This window comes from Xenopus tropicalis, chromosome 6 (assembly GCF_000004195.4).
Source record: "Xenopus tropicalis strain Nigerian chromosome 6, UCB_Xtro_10.0, whole genome shotgun sequence".
NCBI lineage: Eukaryota > Metazoa > Chordata > Amphibia > Anura > Pipidae > Xenopus > Xenopus tropicalis.
In genome coordinates this window covers 119,484,896-119,502,726 of record NC_030682.2, presented here as the reverse complement: position 1 = coordinate 119,502,726, position 17,831 = coordinate 119,484,896, and the positions used below count along the sequence as shown (strand labels likewise).

General features: G+C 39.1%; 1 protein-coding gene across 1 annotated transcript in view; it reads right to left on the bottom strand.

Moving 5' to 3' along the window:
• The window catches only part of prex2 (phosphatidylinositol-3,4,5-trisphosphate-dependent Rac exchange factor 2), a 139,270-nt gene that overhangs the window by 108,733 nt on the left and 12,706 nt on the right, over nt 1–17,831 (bottom strand). The window contains exons 2-4 of the mRNA XM_031903856.1: nt 7,857–7,928; nt 4,075–4,197; nt 1,186–1,290 (exon numbers count right to left, since the gene is read on the bottom strand). Of these exons, the coding sequence (XP_031759716.1) occupies nt 1,186–1,290; nt 4,075–4,197; nt 7,857–7,928 (300 nt within the window). The remainder of the gene's footprint in view (nt 1–1,185; nt 1,291–4,074; nt 4,198–7,856; nt 7,929–17,831) is intronic.

The window sequence follows — 17,831 nt, the reverse complement described above, 5'->3', positions numbered from 1 at the left end:
GCACTATTTGAGCTTCAGGGGGAGGGGGGGTTATGAAATAGAAGGCACTAAGTTTGCCCAGAAGCAGTAACCCATAGCAACCAATCAGCAGGTAGAATTTACTGGCCACCTGTTTAAAAGCAAATATCTTATTGGTTACCATGGGTTACTGCCCCTGGGCAACCTTAGTGCCTTTTATTACATATATGGGTAAATAGGCTAAGCTCCTACACCTCTAGCCATGTACCTTATATTCAAGCAAAGGCCACAGTGCACAAGCAACAGAGGGCAAAGGGAGCCTGGGAATTAGCAGCCGAGTTACAGGGTTCCCTCCTGCAGATGCAGTTTTGCAGGAAAAAACTGTTGTGGGCCATTAAAGCCTATTAACATTGGGTCCCCAGTTAATGATTAATTACAACTACCAGCATGCCTTGGTGTTTAATTATCACATTGTCCAGTGCCAGGAGTTGTAGTTCCGCAGCATCTGGGGACCCAAGGTTACAGCACATGTATTAAAGGGGTGGTTCACCTTTAAGTTAACTTTTAGTATGTTATAGAAATGTCCTATTCCTAGCAACTTTACAATTGGTCTTCATTATTTATTTTTTATAGTTTTTGAATTATTTACCTTTCTCTTCTACATCTTTTCTATTTTCAAATGGGGGTCACTGACTCCTGACAGCCAAATAAATATTGCTTTGTGAGGTTACCATTTATTGTAATTGTTACTTTCTATCCCTTATCTTTCTATTCAGTCCCTCACCCATTTATACTCCTCTCTTCTTCAAACCATTGTCTGGTTGCTAAGGTAAACAAGGCCCTAGCAACTAGGTAACTGCTAAAATTCCAAGCTGGGGAGCTGCAGAACAAAAAGCTAAATAGCTGAAAAACCACAAAAAATAAAATATGACAACCAACCGTAAATTGTCTTAGAATATCAATGTCTATGTCATACTAAACATTTAGGTGAACAACCCCTTTAAAGGGTTATGATTGAAATATTGTGCCTTGCATAAGCAGTAGTATATAAGTTTGCACTAGGTCTGGTACCTGGTAACAGCCAATCAGTAGGCTGCATTCTCTGGTTTCCAAAAATTGTTGCAAACACTGCAACTTTTATTTAGGACAGTGTTTTTGTCTGTCCTGGCATGCTTTATACACAAGATCAGAATTAAATGGAAGAGTAGGAGATCTAGAATTCCTTACCAGTAAAAATGTCCTCACTGTTCGGATTTTGTTGATTTCAAGCAGAAGTTTCTGAGCTTTCTCGTGGTTGCTGCAGTATTCATCGTAAATTGCAAAACGCTCTTTCTGCAATTGGAAACATTCATCTGTTACGTTTCTCAATGAACGGAGTGTTTTTATTACTTAGCACATAGGACAGCAGGGCGCTGTTGTGGCTTTACTATCCCAGGTCACATTTCCAATTCTGAAGTCAAAAGGGCAGTTTTAGTTAAAATGGTGTTTATAGCAGATAGGGATAAACATTCTTATCACAATACTGATATCTTTTATTATCTCAATGGTTTTTGTTGATGTGTTTAGAGCTCGGATTACATGAAAAGACCCCCAACACAAGGATGGCCCCCAGACTGATCCAGACACATACAGATGTACAAATTCCACAGATCTTGTGGTCAATAGACAGAAGGAGATAAAGCAGCCAGTGCAGTTTCCTTGTTTGATAAGAATCCACAAACACTGATGGTAGGGTCGTTGGCTGGATTTTCCATTTCAAGTATGGATGAGTATGCTCATCCAGCATATAATGTTGGAAACAATGATTATTATTATTACAATTATTATTGTATGTACAAACTACTGTTCAGTATTCAACTAAATTTGTTCTTTTAATATTTGCCCACATCCAAAAATTATGATGTCAATGTTGCCAAATTACAGATTTGGTGGCCAAGCAATATTCTTGTACTATGGATTTCAGTATCTGAAAAAAATGGGCTGCAAATGTATCTAGAGGGGCAGACTCGTCAGCTTAAATCTGCCTGTGTACAGCTAGTTTTAGGTAGTGTTTAACCTACCAAGACAACCAAACTAGATAACCATGTTACACAGTGTATGACCAATTGGCTATACATGGGCAGACTTCAGCTGACGATTTGGGTCCTTCAGACCAATTTTGCAGTTTATCTGCCTGTGTATGGGCACCCCCCGACGGGTCTACCGGATTGATATCTGTCATAAAATTGGGCAGATCTCTTTCAGGCAGGTATGATTTTCCATGGGATCAGGGACTGCATCAGCTCATTGATGCATTCCTCAGTCCGACAACCTACCGCTTTGATTCGATCATTTGGCCCAAGGGACCCATTAGCCCAATAATGCTCACCTTAGAAGGGAATATCAGGATAAGATACGCTCCTTTGCCGACCTTGACCTTAGGTTTTATCCTCAGGGTCTATCTTCCTTTTGTTTGCCTCAATTCATGAAATATCATCACAAAAAGAAGTGAAATGCACCAAACAGCAAGCAATGTACTGTAAATGGTAGAACCAGCACAAATATATTTAAATAAAGGAGCTTGTGGGGTGGTTATTTAGATGACAGTATAACCTGCACCTTTTCCTATTTGAGTCAATGGAAAATGATTCACATGGGGTGCTTTTATTAGTGGATGATGGGAGCTGTAGTTTAAAAACAACTGACAATATGAGGCATGCCATATGCCTTATGAGTACTAAATAGGCAGAAGTGGCAGAATGAGAAATATATATGTAATCATAAAAACATCTGAAATGGAAAAGCCTTTGCGAAGGGCAGATGTTTATGGCAATGAGATCAGTGAGGTGAATCACATGTGCAACGTGGCACCCATATACACCTGCCCTAGTGCTGAGCTTAGCATTGCTGTGACTTGGCAGAAGGCAACTGCTAGCACCTCGCTGCCAAACCCACTAAATATGTACTGATATCCCAGCAAGAAATGCACAGCCTGCCTTTATCAACTATGGAAATCTCTCCAGAACAAGTAACTAGCGAATACATTCTGCAAATCATAGGAACAGCGTGTGCCAGACCCCGGGCACAGACACCTCCCTTGCCCTGCTTACACAGCATGTTCTCCCACCGCTAGATAATATATGTAGCTGCAACATCATGTCATGCAAAGTAAGCAACTGCGTTGCAATGGAAGAAACAGAAATGAAACACGGCTGAGATAATATTTGGGATTGAAGGGTAGTCATTCAAAACCAAACTGCACTTCAGCATTTCTAACACAGAGGTATTGTTCATGTTGCACAAAATTCATATGGAATCAAACAGATTCAGGCTGAGCAGGACTGAAAATATTTTCTGTCAGTGATACGGCAGTGGCCAAGGTGATGCAAGGGTTAATAATTGTGACATGCAGCAGTGACATGCAGAGTTTGTAAATGGTTGAATATTCTCTATACCAGGGGTCCCCAGACCTTTTTACCTTTGAGCCACATTAAAATGTAAAAAGAGTTGGGTGCAACACAAGCATAAAAAAGTGCCAAATAAAGGCTGCTATTGGAAGTATTCCTTCTAAAGGTATAGTTTTCCTTAAAGTGCAACTGCACATAGAATTATTTAGAGCATTTTGTCACCCAGCGGGTGCATTCATTTGCTCAAAAGACTACTCACTCAAAATTTCCCTGTGTGTTAATTAGTCTTTACATTAATCCTTGAAGACACGGCTATTAGGTGCATAGCACATACATTCTCTGCATATTTGCTTCTCTACATATGAGTGTGAGCTGACACTTTGCTTTCATCAGCGAAGTCAATTTTCAAAGAGAATACCAGCAACACTACTACGAGTGATCACTTCCATTTAGCACAACTCAACAATTTTTTTTGTTTAACTCTTAAATCTTGTGTTTTCCTATTTCCTCTCTCTTTTAGCTAAATGAGAATCAGTTTCCTTGTAACACGTGTGTTAATGATAAGTCTATGATTAAGCATTCATAGTGCAAAGAAATGAGACTTTTTTCCTCTCCCAATGGTATATTTAATGTATATAACCCCATATTGTTTTTGTGCCCCCCCCAGATTTTAATTTTAGTAGAAATAACATTTTATACAGGAAGAGAAAAAAGGAAATGTCAGACATACAAATCGTAGAAAGCAGTTCCCCACTTCCTGGAGTGCATTTGGCTCAGGGTACAAGCAGTCTTCAATTAAGGACAAAAACTCCTTATGTACGGCGAGGATATCCTCAATGTTGGAGAATAGGATCTGGAGGGAGAGAATTAATTACAATTCATGTTATTATATGTGGAAAATGGCTTTAACACTTTAAAATACCACTTCCCTAGATTATTTCAAGCAATGAAAAGTGTAAAAGAAGTAGTCACAGAGCCCCTACTGGGAGTTGAACTTGCAGAAGTTCCCACTTCCTCCCCCAATGCCCCCTGAGAATAGAGACAGACCGGAAAGCTTTGCATGAGCACTGGCACATTATTCACTTTCGAGTAAGAATCTGGGCAAGACAAAAGAATTAAAGGTACCACAGCTCTAAGGATAGGGGCCCCCTTTTCACACACAGGGCATAATGCTCATTATGAACTCCTTCAGCTTATATATCATTCCAGTCCTCTGCCTCAATAGTCACACAGATGGCTAAGAATGTTGGGAATGAAATGGCTGCAACCCTGAATTCTTCACACAAAACCAAGGGCCACAACACCTCAACTTTTCTTGCAGAGTTGTAGCAAGTACATGGAAATGCCTAAGCTGGAAAAGATGGTATCAGTTTGTACAGACAAAATGAACATTTAGGCAGTTGTTCCAGCTTTAAAAAGTTCTAATTATGGTCCTCTTTGCCAGGCCATGCCTCCTGTGTAATTATGTTACATCCCCTGGACTGGCCCTTCTCCGACTTCTAATTAGCGGATTATAAAACAATAGTAGGCCTACAGGAGAAAGCTTATGGCCAGACTAGCAAATAGTGGCGGTTTAAGTTGGTCATACATTATAAGACCTGCTTGTTTGGCAAGGTCAACAAACGAGTGGATCTTCCCCCCCCCCCACCCCCAATACTTCCCCCCTTATTCCCACCTAAGGTCAGATCACAAAGAAGGGGATACAGGCTGTCAGGCAAGGATTGCATCAGTGAGCCAGTGTGGTCCTCAATATGACAGGAAAACCCAACCTGGCTGATTGAGATATAGATCAGTTAGGCCCTTCAGAGGGCCCCATACAGATAAGCAGATAAATTGCCAAATCAGTCTGAAGGGACCAAATCTCCAGTTTAAATCTACTTGTGTATAACCACCTTTATGGTGAAGACACATGGAGCTACAAGTAGCAGCTACTTTTCACAGCTACTAAAATAGACAATGCTAATAATTTTCTGATAATTAACTACACCAAGGTATTGTGACTCTCTAATTTTTTGTATGCCAAATTCTAACCTGGTAGGTCCCTAGGCTGCCAATGTCTTCTCTAAACCAGTGAAGTCTTATTCTGCAAATAACCTTTTTTAGCTTCTTTGTAACAACATGTTTTAGAAATATTATCAGTGCACTTACTTGCTTGCCCCTTGAGAATTGTATTATTTACAGAGATCTAGACATATGCCTGAGCTAGTAACAAGGTGCTGTATATGTGCTATTAAAATCGATATAAGGATAAGGGAATGCATTTTCTACTTACTTGAAAAATATTTGTACATTATGTTCAGAGGGAACAGGGAGTACCAATGATGCATATCAAACAAAAACAAATTATGAAGGAAGCAAACTTTCCAGACTTTTAGCTAGACAAAAAGTGTATAAGCCAATATAGTTCTAAGTCAATATACTGGGAGAAATGTACACCCTACTAGAGTATATAATGATCAACATTTCTGAGACACCAGTGACATAACTATGTACTCATTATAACATGACATCGCTAAACAACGTTTACATAGGGAATCTTGTACCACCTGCTTTAAAATATAAGGATATTATGTCGCTGCAGAATTCCATGACTACATAAAGGCACAATGCCGATGGTCCAGTGCTTTTATACAGCACAACTTTCACTGGGTCATTTGATAGAAACTACATCACTAAGCATTGATTATAACTGATGACCTCACTAAGCACAGGAATAGGATTAGTAGAATATTCACAGATTTTGTGTATTAGAATAAGAATATATTGTGCAGAATATGAGATCCATTATCCTGAAACTCCTTATCCAGAAAGTTCTGAATTACAGGAAGGACACCTCCCATAGACTATTTTAATCAATTCAAATACAAATTTTTAAAAATGATTTTCTTTTTATCTGAGCAGTACCTTGTATTCGATCCCAACTTAGATATAATTAATCCTAATTGGAGGCAGAACAATTCTACTGGGTTCAATTAATATTTAATTATTTTTTAAGTTATGGAGATCCAAATTATGGAAAGATTCCTAATCTGAAAAACCCCAGGTACTATGCATTTTGGATAACAGGTCCCGTACTTTTTATAATCTAAATGAAGGGGTACCCTGTGTCTTGTAATCAGTGGCATTAAATATATATATACAGTACATAGCAAGCCCAACAGGGGTTCTGACTGATGTAAGGTTTGTAATATATGTGTGTAAAGCAGACCATCTTTTCAGTATAAGGGGTGGAGGACCATGAAAAATTATTTTCTGGGGGAATATTGCTATTAACGTCCCTGCTTGCAATTTACAAGTTTAATTGAGTTTTGTCACAATATCACCAATTATAAATATTAAAATCACTAGGTAAATGTATTTAGGGAATAATGTACAGGTACCACCTATTACAAAATATAAGGATATTGAAAGTCACGGAGAAGTTCCATGACCATATATGATATCTATATATCACACAAGAACTATGAATAGCCTTCAAATGATATCCTTAGAAACAATATGAATTAAATCTTTAAAAATGGCATTTAGTGATGTCTTCTGTTGTAATTTGTGCTTAGTGATGTAATTTTTGCCACATGGATGCGAAGTCTTTTGAATTGCTAACATAGTGTATCGCCCTGTATCATGGCCATTGGCCCCATGCCTTTATCATCGTGGAATTACTTAATTCCCTATATATTCTACAGGTTTTTTTTGGCTTTTGTGTACAGTATTATAACACATATATACTTAAAACAGTATGTAATGCCATAAACAGACATATTTAAAAGTCTCTCTGTAACTTCTCAATATTGAAAGAAGACCTAGGCCAGAAATCAACTCAGAGACGCTGCTATTTAAAAAAAAAAAAAAAAAAAGAAAGAAATTTAGAAATAAAAACACAACATATTTATTGATAATAAAATTAAGCCAATTTAAAATTTAGGTTTACTGTGCATTTATTTTCCTTACTAGTGCACTCATTGCACGAGCATAAATTACTATGTACACAGAACATAATTAGAAGCCTCTATACTGATGGCCTCATCTTATGCATTTCCAATTCTTGCAAAGAAAATCAGTCTCTAGTGATCAAAAACAGATCATTCTGTTCTAACGAAGCTTTTGAAGAATGCTACAGCCAAAGCAAGATATATGGCGGGTTCACACTCAGCTCAAATGCAAATATTGACTTAAGAAACATCCTGCTTATAAAATAAGTCCAGCCATAATAATCTGCAATGTATACAGGTTATATTTTCCCCTCTGGTCTAGTGACTTGATGTAAGAAAGTAGTCATCATAGCAAAGGCAATACATTTCTTCATTAAACAGAAAGTACATAGTAGTACATAATTCTATGTCCTACTAGACTAATAAACCATTCTTTCTGTGAATGCAATACTCCTAATTTATAAAAGTTCTTTCTAATCACCGGGTCACAATCATTGGCTTGGTGGCCTACTATATGATAAGGATCTGTTGAATTTTTTTTGTGATTGACAGCAAAAATAGCAATAAGATAAAAGCTTACCTTAACAGTCTCTTCTGTGACATTCTTATCAGCTTTCAAAGCGGCATACTGCATCATGCGATGAAAAAATGCCTATGGGTAAATAAAGGAATTTTTGAGTTAATGAGTTAAAGAAATATCAGATCAGAACACAAGTTCAATTTCAATAATTCATTTTTTTGCTTAAGTTTACTTCTATTTATTGTCCAGTCTGTCATTGAAACTATGGCCTGTTTTCTAGGGCCGGTGATTAGGGTTGCCACCTCTTAGCCGGGCAGGGGTGACATCACTAGGGGTGGAGAAAAGGCGGGGCCATGACATTGCAGGGCGGGGAAGAGGCAGGGACGTGACATCATGGGGCAGAGCTATGGCGCGGTGATCAGTGATTAGCCAATCGCCGCGTCAATGTTACTAAGTCCTGCCCGGTTTTCGTAATTTGGGAAACTGGGCAGGAGGTTTTCACCCAGACAGCCCTTCTGAAAACCAGACTGTCGGGGTCAAAACTGGACGGGTGACAACCCTACCGGTGATCTGTCTGTGTTAAGCTCTGTGAGCTTAAAGTTGTATTATTATTGTTACTTTTTATGACTTATCTTTATCCCTCCTATTCATATTCCAGTCTCGCATTCAAACTACTGCCTGGTTGCTAAGGTAAACAGTACCCTAACAACCAGATTATTAGCTGCTGAAATTCCAACCTGGAGAGCTGCTGAACAAAAAGCTAAATAACTGAAAAACCACAAATAATAAAACATGAAACCAATTGCAAATCATCTTAAAATATCATTTTCTACATCATACTAATAGTTAATTTAAAGGTGAACAACCCCTTTAAACTTGCACTGATAATCTAGATTATTCTCGATAAATATCCTCCAGTAAATAACACCAGTGGGTTAAATTGCATTAGTAAATCTAGAAGCTACCAGAGCAAAGCATTAAGAACAATCATTTCCCACGTATTACATCGTATGTTTCTGCCCATGTGGAAAATGCTGAAATACAACAGCCTGTTACTGTCATTTGGAAACACATTATGCTAAAAAATGTTATCTCAACAGTTGCATTATCAAAATGCCAAGGATTTTCTTTTTTTATTCTGGGGACTAATTAGAGAAGAATATCCGATGATTAATGTATTGTCATTGGCTGCTGGAGTTGTATTTTCTCCATAGAAAGGTTAGCCATTCTGGAAAGAGAAGAATGCAGCTATTTTTAAATTAGTATTTTCCAGGGCTTTTTGTATGAGTTTGTCTCAAGCCTGTGTGTAATATATTTCACTGCCACTTTCTGCCTTTATAAAGGCAAAAATTGGCAGTAAAGTGCCAGAACCTGGGAGGTAAAACAATATTACGTAAAAGTTCTAATTTAAGGGAAGGTCATCTCCCATAGACTCCATTTTAATGACATAATTCACATTTTTTTAAAATGTCCTTTTTCTCTGTAATAATAAAACAGTACCTTGTACTTGATGTTAACTAAGCTGCACAAATACATATTGGTGATGAAACATTTAACATTTAGGGGCATATTTACTAAAACTTTAACATTTCTCATTTCTTTTTTATTTTTAAAAATTCCACTAAACTCATTTCCACGAATGTCACACATTTACTTAAACTAAAATAATCTGCGTGGAAAAAAGTTGCAGAAACAGTGACACAAAAAACATTGTGAAAAGTACAAAACCTCTAAACCTCACAAGAAGGGTCTTTCAGGAAAGGGACATTTGCCATCGACTTCTACTTGATCTACAAGTTTTAGCTTCTGAATTGTCGGATTTGGATTTTTAGCCATTTGGACTCGTAGTCAGGGTTGCTACCTCTGCCGGCTTTCTTTGCTGGGCAGGGGGCATGCAGTGACGTCACAGGGGCTGGGACGAGGTGGGCAGTGACATCACGGGGCAGGGAAGATGCAGGGTGGTGACATCACCGGGCGGGGCTATGACATGGCAATCAGCGATTCACCCTACACATAGTAAATCTCTAAATTTGTGCAACTTTTTTTCTGGGACTTAGGGGCCCATTTACTTACTCACGAACTGGCCGAATGCGTCCGATTGCGTTTTTTTCGTAATGATCGGTATTTTGCGATTTTTCGGCTAATTGTCGCGACTTTTTCGTTGCCATTCCGAATGTTGCGCAAAATCTGGCGATTTTTTCGTAGCGTTAATACTTGCGCGAAAAGTCGCGACTTTTTCGCAGCTTTCGCGCCGAGTACGAAAGATTCAGATTTATTCAAGCTTCAGTATGGTGACTTTTCTTGGGCCAGGTTGGAGCTGCAGGGTGCCATTGAGTCCTATGGGAGGCTTCCAAAACCATGCTAAGTCTGAAAGTTTCGCCCGCCGCTTACGAGCGCTCAATACGAAAAAGTTGCGACAAGATACGAGCGCATCGTAATGGCTACTAAAAACTCGCATTTTTTCGCGCAAATCGTATTGGTAACGAAAAAGTCGCGACAATTTCCACAAAGTCGTAAAGGCGCCGAAAATTCGCAAAAAATACGAAAAAGTCGCAAAATGTTCGTTTTCCAATCGGAATTTTCCCAATTCGGATTCGAATTCGTGTCTTAGTAAATGTGCCCCTTAGCGTTGAAAATCAGAAAAAGATATCTAACAGATTTTTTTTTATCTCCTGTTATATTATATAGCACCAACACATTTCTGCAACGCTTTACAGAAATGATACATGATTCACTGTCCCAGAGGAGCTTGCAATAAAATGACCCTACCGGATTAACATACATGAGCCCATAAAGAGATTTAGTTGCCCGTCTTTCCGGCAACAATAAAAATCACTGGTGGAAAGGTATGTGCATCACTTGAGTTTTCTGAAGTCACTCAAAGTTGCCTGTGGGAGGAAACTTTGCACAACTTCGGAAAACCAAAGCTATGCATAGGCCTTTCCACCAGCGATTTTGCAGGTGGAAAGTGCCATCACTTCCAAATCTACAGCTACAAAAGGTGTTTGTAAACATTACAGTCATTTTTATCATTTATATTGCCCCAAAGAAAACATGCATGCAACCAAAACAACAGCGCCTTATGTTCTGTATTCAAGATGTATATCAGTGTAGACACAGAAAAGGTCAGTAGCTAGTGCTGTGTACTTGGTTATGGATAAGACGTGGGCTTCACGTCACTTATTAATAAATGCCCTCTGGCAGCCCTAAGAATAGGGGCAGCAAAGTGTCCAGATCATCAAAAACTGAGTATACTTGGTGCCATGAAACTGCAGCATTTGTCATTAACATCCTTTATACTATGTTTTCATTTAATTATGGGTGCTACTGGTTTATTCAGTCAAAAATAAAAGTTCAGTAATACAGAATTTATAATCTCTGGCCAGAGATATTGTAAGTGACATGTTTGGCACAAGGGCATTCTTTACTGCAGACCGTAATCTGTACTCCACATCTCCTTAGCACAACAAACAGTCCCATGGCAAAATGACAATAATTAGCTTGGCAGTGCATAACCACATGGCTCCCTATCAGTTCATTAGACTGGTCTGGCATTAAATGCAGGTCTTGATCAGAAAAGAAGGGGGGGATGTGTTTGGAAAGGTCTGAAAGCATCAAGGCAATTGAGTGAATGTTTTACATGCTTACTGCTTCTTTTCACTGCACAGCGGAACCAATTGCTTGCCACACATGAAAAGAAACATTTCCATCAAATCAGCAGCGTACAATGTGGCAGGGATCTGCCGGAATGGGACATGCAGAACTGAACTAGAACGACTGCTTGCATTTTAAATGGTGAAATAAGCAACGTGATTTGCCCTTGCCACCCCCTACCCCCACTGCCAATAGCAACCTTGAACTTCCCATTGCTGAATTCTGAGACTGCTAATGATCCGGCCCTGAAAGGCATTCAGCATTTTCAGCATTAGCACTTAAAAGGGCACTTCTCTTTAGAAAGAATTAAAACTCCCAAACTGGCCAATCACAAAATGAAGTTAGGTAGAAAGCTCTTAAATGCACATTTAAATGATTGATTCTGGACTGTATTCATTAGAGCAAGAAGGATTATCTTATAATTAAAGGTGAACTATAGAAAATAATAAAGTACACACATTACGTTGAAAGCAATGGCAGGGGAACTTCACCCAAACACAACTTAAGCTTTTTGAAAAGCAAACATAATATCAAGCAACTCTGCAATATTATTATTATTATGAGTCAATTATATGCAGGCTTTTCATGATTTTTAATGTAATAATATGGGGAAGGAGACAGACCTGGAAAGTAAATAAAGGAGGAGGGAAGAGGTACAGAAGGTCTATGTGTGAAATTGATGTAAAAAACAAACTTGATTTTTCATTGAAGGTGATAGTCAAAATTTGTAAAGAAAGGAAAACCCACAAATTTCATGGAAAGTTCCCCATTGGTGTGTTTGGGCTGATGGCGAACCCTCTGCCAGTGCTCTGGGGCCTCCCCTTTAGTGACATGACTGTGCTGCCCCCTGTACTCCAGACCTAAATGGTTACATGCTGGGAAGGGGTGGGTTAGAGTTGGATGCAATTTAGAATCATTCCACCCCACTCTTCACTTATGATTATATGCCAACTATTCCTATTTAGGTTGGACAGCCAAATGCATTAAAAAGCATAGGGCTGTTGTACACTTTTTCCACAGCCAGTCTTTGCTGATTCTCCAGAAATTCTCCAGAATATCCAGAATACCTCCAATTCTGTAGTGTGTACTCTAGGGTGCTTACAAATCAAGTACCTTTCATCAAGTACTAAGAACAAATCGAGTACCTTTCTTCAGAACTAAGAACAAGCTATTTCTTCCAAATTGGGGTCCACCTTTGAAACCCCTACAGTGTAGCAATGTCACGGAGCAGAGCTGTGGTTGCAAGGATTTTTTCTAGCTTGTTAGAATAAAGGGCCCATTGATACCTGGAATTAACTTTGGATGTTTCCTAGTGGCCATCCCTGATCCTTTTAGAGTCACTCTACTGTGTAGACTCTAAAAAAAGATAGTGCTCATTATTCATTTTTTAAACCAAATTCTTTATTAAAAGAAAAAGCAGAGAGGCACTGCAAGTTCTTGCTGACACACTGATGAGTGAAATACTACTTGGTAGCGGAAAATGCTGATCCCATATAACAGCGGTTGCAAACTGTGGGGATAAACTACTTAGAGGCTTTGTTAAGGGGACACAGCCTGAAGGCTAGTTAGGGTGAGTTTTGAGGAGAACCTATATTTGCTTTTCTTTATACTCATGAAAGGCCAGTTTGAAAGTCTCAGTTGGACTGAGACTTAGGGGCCAATACTTATTTGCTTTAGGGCATGAAACATCACACTGTCCTAGTTTGATGTCACTAAAGGGGAGGCCCCAGAGCACTGGGAGAGGGTTCTCCATCTGCCCAAACACACCAATGGGGAACTTTCCATGAAGTTTGTGGGTTCTCCTTTCTTTACAAAGTTTGACTATCACCTTTAATGAAAAATCAACAAGTTTGTTTTTTACATCAGTTTCACACATAGACCTTCTTTAGCTCTTCCCTCCTCCTTTATTTACTTTCCAGGTCTGTCTCCTTCCCCAGGGGCGGTTTCACTGCCACTATACCAATTTTTTGCAAACTGATGCTAAACTTTCCTTTATGTTTTCAGTGCTGATGTCATAATAAGACAATATTCTTCATATTTTTACATTTCAGCGTATGAGTGAATACACAGTGTAGTACACTTTGCCAAGGATTGTTAGTTAATCATAACATCAGTAGCTCCAATGACTGGCATATTCTGGGAAGGCCACAGTATCCCATTGTGTCCCTCACAGTGTGCTGCCCGCTCTCCATTATTTTTTTACAGTTCAAAAAAACCTTTAGCAGAAAATGTGATTTTCCACTAAATCCAAACATTTGAAAGGGGAGCTGAGATACAAATCTGAAAAATGGTTTATAATGTTCTGTATCTGATTACTCAGTTTTGACAGGGATCAGACAAACAGACAGAGGGAGAACCTCTGCTCTGGTGTGGGACTTAGATTAGTTTAAATATTCAATGGGTTTAACATGTGTAAATCTAACTGCAACTCAAAAGTATTTCTTTCTACAGAAGCTTTCTTCACTGCTTGTTTTGATTGTTCAATTAATATAGCAAATACCAGCTTTCTTTAGGGTTGTCATCTTTCTTAAAGGAAAAGGAAAGGTAGAAACTAAGCAAGCTTTATCAGAAAGGGCTATGTAAATACAGCCATAAGCACTCACAGAAACGCTGCACTGAGTCCTTTATCAGGACAGGATTTCAGGACAGGACAGGATGTTCTTAAGTATCAGACTTCCGCTCCGTCAGGGCTCCTTCATTCCCTGGGCCAGAGTCTGCGCAGCCCTCTCCTCTCTCACTCACTTTTTTAGCTCCCCCTCCCATAAGAATTCATAAGAATGTATTCCCCCTCCCATCAGAATGTGTAATCTGAGCTGCCAGAGCTGCAACAGGAAGCTACTGGGACAAGTTAAAATGGCACCTGCTACCTTTAACAATAGAGGACAATTCTAGGACTGTTTACTCAGTTACTCAGCACTAATGTGGCTAATCTATTGCAGGAAAATGCCAAAATGCCTTTTCTTCTCCATTAAGTAAAAAAAAGTGACAGGGCAGCAAGATATGGGGTGAAGACATAAGGTAGTGGAGTAGATGATGTATAGGAGCAGATTAGGTGGGTATTTGGTGAGTGGAGGTGGTTTCTATGGGCTCGAGGATAAGAAAAATAATTGGAACTACACATCAACAGGCCTTGGCTGGTATTTTAATGGCTAGGCCATAGCTCTTGTACAACCAAGAGCAAAATTACCACAGTGCTTTGAATTGCTTCTATAGAGGTTTGTTCAGCCCCTTGAGAATAAATTGACAGCTTATCTGCCCCTGTATGGGCCCCTGTCAGTTGGCCTATCCAATAGATATCCTGCAGGCAGGTTTAAAAATCTCATCAGAATTAGGATTATATTAGCTAGTTGATGCAATCCTCTACTGATGCCTTAATTGCTGTCTATTATGATCTGTTTATTTGGCCCAAGGGCCAAACAAATGGATCAGCCTTTTGGTAAAAGGTTGCCAAACGAGTATATATGTATGGCCACGGTAAGTTGATGTATTTGGACATGACACAAAAGACAACAAAAGGCAGGCACTAACTATAACTGAAGTCAACACGATATTATATGTAAGGATATTTTAAATATTATTCATGGCCTTTGTCTACAACAGTAAAGGTTACTGGAAACATCAAAACTACTCATACGTCAAAATTCATAAATAATTAAAACCCGATGGAAACATATTGAGTAATAATGAAGTCCTTAGAAAGGTTGACACCTGTCTCAAAGGATCTTTTGTCTCTGGTATGAGTCAGCTATATTGTAAAAATGTATAAAGTCATTCATTTACAAAAGAAGATGTATTGATTTGTTGACAGTATAATGAAAAAAAGGGATCTTGATGACATCTGCCTTGTATCTATATAAAGCTCTAATGTATACAACTTGCTTACTGCAGCCAAAGTTCCCTAATTGCTAAATAGAACTTGTGTTGAATAGTGTGGGGCTGTGTCGATTCTTCTTTAAGGTCTGTCCGTGGTCTCAAAAAGCTTGATAGATATTTAAATGTCTATTGTTTTTGACCAAAGGGGGTTAATTTGTTTAATTTTCCTTGGCAACCTCAACACCATACATTTCACAAGAAGGGCAAAGGTAACGAGGAGACTGCCAGCTCACTGAGAAACCGGGCCTAGATTTCTAAGTGGAACTGATTCTGTCAGACATTGGGAGCGCAGTAAAACTCATTCTGATATTGTATAGTAATTGTGTTCTCGCTTCCTTTTCTCCCTCTCTGACGTCCTCTGGCCTCTTTACAGAGGAAAAGCAAAGGAAATCACAGTGCCTTATCGGTAATTACAGCAAGCCGAAACCCTTCCCTTCCATTAACCTGACATTTTATTTAAAAAGGCAATTATTCACCAGCTCCTGTTACAGAAGCAACAAAAGTGCCCAGGAGCTCATTGGAAAGCTGAGCTGAACGAGTGCATCGCATGTCAGACGTCCAGCTTTTGGAATAGAATACTATTTTAGGGTCAGTGTCATCATTGTCTGCAAATAAAAGTATAGGAATATACATTATATTTAGCTAGACACCCTCAAAAGAATTTTTTTTGGCCCATAAAGGGCCAATAGGCAATCTGTGGATTCTGGCAAATGCCAGAGGGGCTGCTGTAAGATGCCATAGACAGTCCCTATTCTGCAAGCTGGTGGTTGGCTGTTTGGGCCTCTGTGTACTTAAAATGCCAGGGCCAGTCCAGGCCTGGTGGCCAAGTGCATCTTGGGTTTCACTGTATTGCATGAACATTTAAATAAAATCTTACTAATTCAGTAATTATGTAAAAGATAACTGGCCCACTACACTGAAAAATGTGAATGTATTGGAAGAAGGGACTGGTTAATTTTGGCTGACCCACTAAATAAACTGACCAAGGCAATGAAGTTTTCCTTACAGCTACTAACAAGTTCTACTTTACTGAAAATGTCCATTCTGAGGCCTTCCAACTGTTGCTGCTGGACTGTGACTTCAATAATCCCCTGGCAGCTTTCAATTTGTGGAGGAGCAGCAAATTGCAATTAACAGCTGGAGGACCGGTTGGAAACCAATCCATCCCATGGTTGGATGAACTGTACAGAATATGCATTTTCACAGAAATGTTTAATAACTTTACAGACAGCCCCTCAAATACATCATAATGTTCCAGAAAAATTATCCATGAATTGTGAGATATCATATTAGTTTTAAGATAGAAAAATCAGCAATACAGAATGTTGGTATATTGTCAAATAACATTGTATATTCATAATGCATACTGATTCAACAACATTATTCTTAGGCACGTTTTTGCAGACAGTAACTTATTTGTATAAACAGTTATTAGTTTTGCTTCAAACAGAGAAGGAGTACAGAGGGTAGTAAGAGGGGGAAATAGAGATGGTTGGATTGAGGGTCTAGAGGTAAGTGACATAGCTGATAATTACCACCTTCTTTGGTGCTTTGTATTAGGTATCTCTAGGTGTGCCATCGGCTCTGGTCTACTGGTTCTCCCAATATCTTTGCACAGTTTGCCTACCATGATGATAAGCCATTTTAGGCATGGACCGGGGCCTTTGCAGATCTATAAACAAGACCCAATGTGACCCTTGCCTGAGGGATTTTACAGCCATCCTGATCAATAGCTAGCCAACCACTAACAAATAATGGTAGTTTTGGGCTGACACAAAAGCCAGTAAGCTGATATCTGGTCATATATTATAAGATCCACTTAAGTGGTGAGGCCACCTAGGTGGGTGATACTGGATGACAATGATGGGGATACAGGCTGCTAAGGCAAGGACTGTGGTCCTCCATCCGATGGGAAAATTAAACTTTGCTGATCAACATCTGAGTGATATTTTGCGTAGGTCCATCAGAGGGCCCCATACACGGACAGATAAGCTGATGAATCGGCCTATAGTCAAGAGTGAACATGTTGCCAGACAATATCAGCTTGTGTAGCTTACTAATAATGGTTTATTCACACCACTGAAAAAGGTTCAAAAAGGGACCAGGATCAGTGTCCTGTTTGAATTGATAAAAGCAGTAAGGGACTGGCTAGGATCAATGTATTTTCCTGAGATATAAGAAAGGGTACTAAGCAAAGCAGGTTTTTCTTATATAAAATAATAACAAACTGCCATTTTATCAAGCAGCAGCTAGGATGTAACATATGAATTGATCTGCTTCAAGCTGTTATTTGGAACTCTGTTTTTAATAATTAAATTCAACACAGTTTTTGTGGTTTGTGGGGGTCTGCTAAACTAGTTGCATTTGGGAGAGACAGGCTGATTGCAGGTCTGGACTGAGATTTAAAATAAGCCCTGGCATTTTAAGTACACAGAGGCCCAAACAGCCCCCCAACAGCCCATTAGATAGTGACTGTCTATGGCATCTTATAGCAGCCCCTCTGACATA